The 6,180-nt window shown below is 55.9% G+C and overlaps 1 protein-coding gene across 3 annotated transcripts in view; it reads right to left on the bottom strand.

The window, feature by feature from the left end:
• Positions 1 to 6,180, bottom strand: part of SHC1 (SHC adaptor protein 1) — a 12,347-nt gene that overhangs the window by 2,332 nt on the left and 3,835 nt on the right. The window contains exons 2-12 of one of the 3 annotated variants that reach the window (XM_006153429.3): positions 5,963 to 6,130; positions 5,367 to 5,437; positions 4,774 to 4,837; positions 4,502 to 4,621; positions 4,232 to 4,285; positions 3,998 to 4,049; positions 3,674 to 3,800; positions 2,081 to 2,279; positions 1,928 to 1,994; positions 1,714 to 1,848; positions 1,320 to 1,558 (exon numbers count right to left, since the gene is read on the bottom strand). In XM_006153429.3, coding sequence (XP_006153491.1) covers positions 1,320 to 1,558; positions 1,714 to 1,848; positions 1,928 to 1,994; positions 2,081 to 2,279; positions 3,674 to 3,800; positions 3,998 to 4,049; positions 4,232 to 4,285; positions 4,502 to 4,621; positions 4,774 to 4,837; positions 5,367 to 5,437; positions 5,963 to 6,127 — 1,293 coding nt within the window. In that variant the 5' untranslated portion in view covers positions 6,128 to 6,130. Of the gene's footprint in view, positions 1 to 1,319; positions 1,559 to 1,713; positions 1,849 to 1,927; positions 1,995 to 2,080; positions 2,280 to 3,673; positions 3,801 to 3,997; positions 4,050 to 4,231; positions 4,286 to 4,501; positions 4,622 to 4,773; positions 4,838 to 5,366; positions 5,438 to 5,962; positions 6,166 to 6,180 lie in introns of all 3 variants that reach the window. The other 2 variants (XM_006153428.3, XM_006153427.3) reach the window with 2 other exon arrangements.

Genomic DNA, 6,180 nt, shown 5'->3' with positions numbered 1-6,180 from the left:
TTTTTTTTTTTTTTTGGAGAGGTTTTTGCTATAGAGCGTGTGCACCCGCCAGAAAGACACAGAGAGATAGAGAGACAGAAAGCAAGAAATCACCCCCCCCAGGGGGCATAGACACGCCACAATCCCTTCTCCTCCATTCTCCTCTCAGGATCTTGGGCATGCACACACACACACGTGCCTGGCATGAGTGTAAGCCACTGGGTCCAGGACTTGAACCATGGTCGACTACATGGGAGTCCAGCAAAATAGCCATTACGCCAACTGCTGGTCCCCTGCTCTCTTTAGAGATCTCTCTATGTTGGTCTCTGGCAATTGCATGCATCCTATAGCAAAACTTAAAAAAAAAGTGGAAAGGAGGCTGAGGGCGCTGTAGAAAAAGCCCCAAAAGTTTGGAAGGGCACTGGAATAGGTCAAAATAAGAACAAAAACACCAGTCTGTCTGAGTCTGGGGAGGGAGAGAGGCTCCTGGCTCCTCTTACAAGATGAAATTTGGGATCTCCAGCCTCTGCCCACCTAACATTAGGCATCACACCTTTTCCAAGGTTAAAAAACAGGTACATGGGACCAGCAGATAACATAGTGGTTACATCGCTGGACTCCCACATAGCCAACCATGGTTAGAGTCCTGAACCAGGTGGCTTGAAAATGCCACTGGGCACATGTGTGTACATGCCTAAGAGCCCAGGAGGAAAATGGAGAAGGGATTGCAGTGTGGGTATCCCCCAAGGAGGGGAGGGTGTGATTTTTCACTTTCCCTCTCATTTTGTCTGTCTCTGACAAACGCACACACCATAAGGCAAAAACCTCTCAAAAAATGGGAAGGGGTGCCAGCAGGTGGCGTGGTGGGTGGGGGCACTGGACTCCCACATGGCCAACTGTGGTTTGAGTCCCAGACCTGGTAGATTGCTTTCTAACTGCCCTCACCACCAACTCTGTCCCTCTCTGCTCAAAATTTAAAACAAAGTTGGAGCCAGCAGGTGGTGTGGTGGTTAATGGTGCTAGACTCCCACGTGGTTGACCGTGGTTCAAGTCCCAGACCCGGCAGCTTGCTTTCTCCCTTCTCTCTCTCTCTCTTGCTCTATCCCTCTCTGGTCAAATTAAAATAAAATAAAATAATTTTTTTTTTTTTTTTTAAAAAAAGGCAAGGGGGCACAGATGAAATAAGCACCTTCTAACTCTGATGGGCTTAAGGTTTGGGGATTCAAAGACTGGCCAGAGAGGAGAGGGGGAGAGGGACACAGTGAGAGACAGCACAGGGCTCATGGCAGGTCCCATGTCTTCCTTTCTGCCTCCCTCCACCCATACCTCTGCACACTCACCACACCCTCAGGGTCCACCAGGAGCAGGTGCTTGGGCTGCCCACTCTGCAAGCCAGTGAGCACGTACTGGCCAGGCGTGGTCGTGCTCTCCCGCACCAGGAAGTCCCCGTTGAGCTGCAGCAGTGCCTCAGCCTCCCGCCGGCTCAGTTTCCCATGGAACCAGGGCTCCCCTCGGAGCTGCTCAGCCATGGACACCGACTGCAGAGGTGGAGGCACCCGGAGGGCATCTTCGAAGGGCTCTGGGGGTGTAGAGAGGGAGCTAGGAGAGGCAGCTGGCACAACATATGCCCAGGCCCTAGACCTTCTGGGAGGCGAGGCCAGGAAGGAAGGAGGAGCGAGGCTCCTATGAGGAACCAAGTAGGAAGGTGGGGCTCAGGAAGGAGAGAGCACTCACTCATGTCAAAGAGGTCCCGGGGCGCGCTGCCATTGATGGCGGGGTTGGGGGGCCCGGCCCCACCCCCTGCTTGCCGGGCCTTGTCTAGGTTCTGGACGTTGACATAGGAGGGGTCGTCAAAGAGCTCTCTGCCTGCTGAGGAAAGAGACGTTCTCCAGCAATCCCAGCCCCGACTCGTGTGGCCCTGGCTCTGCCCACTCAGCTCCCTTCATACCTGGGCAAGGTGGAGGTGGCATCTGTTTGCAGACTTCCGAATCTGCCCCAACGGGCTGCCCCACAGGCTGCAGGGATAAAAATAAGGTGAGGCTAGAGCCCTAACCACCCACTCGCATCCTGGGTCCAGCCCACCTCCATCCAAGCGACTCACCAGTGTAGCTCCCAAGTGGCTGGGGGGCTTGGTACTGGGTGGAGCAGGTCGAGCAGCCCCTGGAGCAGGTCCTTCCCGAAGCCTCATGTCTACCACCCCACCAAGAGGGGGTTCCTTCCCCGGAAAGTCATTGTAGTACTGGTGGTCAGGTGGCTCTTCCTCCTCCTCATCCCAGGCTGAGCCATCAAAGCCAGCCATCCTGAGAGGAAGGACAGAGACCGAAGTGGGGTGTAAGAGTGTGGTAGGCAGAGGACGGAGGCAGGGAACAGAACACCACGTACCGGGCATCCACCATGGGCTGGGTGCGAGGCTGGGTGTTTTGCATAATCATTTCGCCCTCCATGCACCCTGTAACATAGGTAGGTACCGTCTCCTTCCCCAATTTTAGAGGTAGGAAAATAAGGGTCAGAGGTGAAAAGACTGGCCCAAGTTCTCCGAGCTAAAAGGTAACAGAGCTGAGATGTAAATGCGGGTCTGAGGAGGCCACGTAAAACATGACATGGGAAGGTTTCGGGGTCACATCGGGACACCTCTCTGAGTATGCCAGGCGCCCGAGCAGGCCCATGATCTGGGGCTGGCTAAAGCTGGAGGGGGATCATGGCACCAAGACCCTGTTAGGAGTGCTGGCTAGCTCTCTAACTCACGGGAAAAAAAAAATAAATAAAAATTAAAACTTATCAAATATGTAAGTTTTATATTTTAAATATGTAAAGTTCATACTTTAAATTTGGGTTTGACTTTAAAGCTCATGCCTTTATTTTTTTATAATTTAATTTTTAAGAAATCATTTTATTTAACTTTATTTATTTTAATTTGACCAGAGAGGGACAGGCATAGAGAGAAAGCAAGCTTTCAGGTCCAGGACTCGAACCGTAGTTGGCCATGTGGGAGTCCAGTGCCCTTAACCACCACGCCACCTGCCAGCTCCTAATTTTATCTATCATTATTATTATTACATTTTAATTCACCAGAGAAAGGGAAAGCAAGCCCCCCGGTCTAGGACTCAAACTAAAGTTGATTACATGGGAGTCCAGTGCCTTAACCACCATGCCACCTGCCACCCCAAAGCTCATACCCTTGATCGCTACACTGTCTCCAAAGAGAGATGAGAAGCATGGAGAGGTGATCTTCCAGAACTTTCACCTCTCCTAAATACATAGCCCTAGCCAGTCCCACCGCTTGCCCCTCAAGCCTTAGGTGGGAAAGGTAGAGATCTCAAGAAAAAGAGATATCTCTCTAATCCAAATTGTTGATGGCTTCTAGAGAATGAAGGAAGAAGAAATGGGCAAGAAAGGGTTGGGTCTGAAACCAGAAAGTTGGGCTAGAAAAGCCCATGTAGCCAGAGAAAAGGATGCCAGTTAGAGGTCGGAATGCAACTCCACCAGGGCCAGCCAAGGGAAGAGCCGGCCTGCAGCGGGCAGGGCCTCCGAAGACCGTCATGACGGGCCACAGGAAATGAGAGAATAGCAGGAAGTGGGAAGCAGGGCACACAGGTTATTTCCTTCCCTGAACCTCTCTGCGCTCAAGTGTGGGGAGCAGGCCTCCTTTCCCAGGGCTGCCCCCGCCCCTCCGCCCTCTGCTCTCCCAGCTCACCTGTCATGGGGGGTGACCAGCTTGGGGGGGTTCCTGAGGTACTGTTTGAAGCGCAACTCGAAGGCCTGGCCAATGGTGCTGATGACGTCCTGGGCGAGCCCTTCAGGACACTCCAGGATGTGGCAGGCTAGGGGCATGGCGGAGGCTTCAGTGAGCTCAGATGGGGCTGCTGAGAGGCAGCTGGGACCAGGGCTGGGGTCCTCACCCTCCCAGCCAGGAGCCCCTACTTAGCTCTACTCAGTAAGAGCAGGGGAACGCGACCCCAGGTCCTGCTCACCTGCCTCAGGACAGCGGCCCCACCCTGCGCTCCCTCCCACGCCTCACCTCTCTGATTCACGGGGTCTTTGGCAACGTAGGCGACATACTCGGCTGTGTCCTGGGTAGACAGAAGAGGCCAGTCAGCTCCATTTTACAGCCCCATCTTACTCCTGACCCCTCAAGCCCAGTCCTTCACAGCTATTCCCGCAGTCCCAGCACCCCCACTTCTGCGCTCAGCATCTCCCCAGCCCTGAGCCCCTTCTCTTCCCCCCACCTCCTTTGCTCTACTGCCGGACTCACCGGATCCCCACCGGACGCAAATGAGATAGATTGCATGTGGTGGTTGGCAATGATCTGAGAATCAGGACAGGGGATGAAGGGAGGGGATGACATGTGTCAGGCAGGCTCAGGCCCCATGGGGGTGCCTCCCACCCCCACGCCCCCCTCAGTCTCCCTTTCCCCCAGCTCTGCTGCTCTCAAGCTCTCCCTCCCAGTTCCTGCCCTCATACCTAGACTCTGCTTAGCCCTCCTCCCACTGGTGTTTCTGGACCCCTGCCCACCCCCGCCAACCTGTTTGCAGTCTGCGGCCATGAGGTTGAGGCTGCTGGTGGAGACGGTGAGAGTGATTGGCATTCCAGCAAATTTCAGGTTACTCCTCCCCAGGATGGAGCTGAGCGGGCGGCTGCAGGGCTGGGGAAAGGCCCACAGTTCTCAGAAGCAGAGGACCCCCCAACCCCAGGGGTTCACACTCCTGCATTCTGGCCTCCTACCCACAAGCCCACACTTGCCTCACCCTGCCCCGCCAGGGGTAGTAGCACCCCTACCCCAAAGGACCCAGGTACCTTTCTCCTTCTTGTGGCCCCCTTAGCACCCGGCACTGCTTCACACACCAGACTGATGGCCTCCCTGGGGACAGAGGGGTACTCAGATCCACAGCCTGCCTCCCACCAGGCTGGGGCTGCCACAGGGCTGGGGGAGGGGAGGGCCAGGCCAGACTCCCGGGGCACTCCAGGCAGGCTCTTTGTCGTGGTGGATTGAATTAAGGGCCTTTAATATTTGATGACACTGAGAGGCCGCTTCCTGGCTGATTGGGTTAGGGCCTCAATGGGTATAGCCCCACCCCGTCCAGCTACCAAATATCCCATTCCCTTTCCAAAGACAGCGGCGACCTTCCAGCCACCTCGTTTTCGGCACGGGCTCCACCTGCCAGTCACTTCTGCCATCTCCCCCAGAGCTCCCAAGACTGTATAGGTAAGGAGGATCGTGGCCAGCTGCCTCTTCATTCAGAGGTGGACTCGCTCCCCAAGCTTTCTCTGATCCCATGCCCCCCAAGATAAGCCACCACTAGAACCACTACAGAGCGACCGTTCCTTTCCTCCCCTTCCCCATGGCCTCACTAGTCCTGTGACTCCCGCGACCCACACCCCACACTCACCTGGTGACCTGAGTCCGGGTGTTGAAGTCCAGGGCACGCATGGACTGCAGGACCTCCACGCAGCCCATGTACTGTGGAGAGGGGTGGGGCACGGCTCAGCACCTCCCAACCCTCCACAAAGGGCCCTAGGACTTCTCCCTTGGGGTGTGGAGACGAGGAAGTTCTGCCCCCCTCTGCCCGTGCAAGACAACAGGGGATAAGGGAACGGGGAACAGAGCCAGAAAGGGCAAGCCTGGAGGACCCCAAGCTTTAGGAAGAGAATTTGGAGGGAAGTGGCGGGCACTGGGTGGGATGGAGTGACATCTCTAGAAAGGGGGAGGAGACTGGAGGGGAGACTCAAAAGTCACTCATTCCAACACTCTGCCATGCCGGGCAGGGCAGGGTGGGGGTGGGGAGTCAAAGGACTGGACGGTAGGGGGCCCAGACAGAGCTGGAAGGTTAGGGGCTCCCGAACCACAGCGGGGGGCAAGGAAGGGGTAAGAGCTAGGACTCTGAAACAGCGGGTTGTTGGGGAAGAGCAGGAAAAAAGGAATTCCAGCGAAGCGTGAGTGAGTGAGCATGAGACAGGAGGAATGGCAGGGAAGACGAACACTCACCCGAACCAAGTAGGAAACCCCAGGTCCCATGACTTTGTCGTTGGGGTGCAGCCAGCCCCGCGTGGGCTTATTGACAAAGCTCCCGTGGCGGGTCCACTCCTCGCCCCCCAGCTGGCCCCCTTCCACCCGAGTCCTGCGCCCGCCGCCTCCGCTCAGCTTGTTCATGTCCTGGAGGAGGGGCAGGGGGCCTGAGTCCGGCATTGGCGCTCCTACAATCC

The sequence above is a fragment of the Tupaia chinensis genome, unplaced genomic scaffold (assembly GCF_000334495.1).
Source record: "Tupaia chinensis unplaced genomic scaffold, TupChi_1.0 Scaffold000374_1, whole genome shotgun sequence".
In the NCBI taxonomy this organism is placed as follows: domain Eukaryota; kingdom Metazoa; phylum Chordata; class Mammalia; order Scandentia; family Tupaiidae; genus Tupaia; species Tupaia belangeri.
This window is presented reverse-complemented; position numbering and strand designations above follow the sequence as displayed.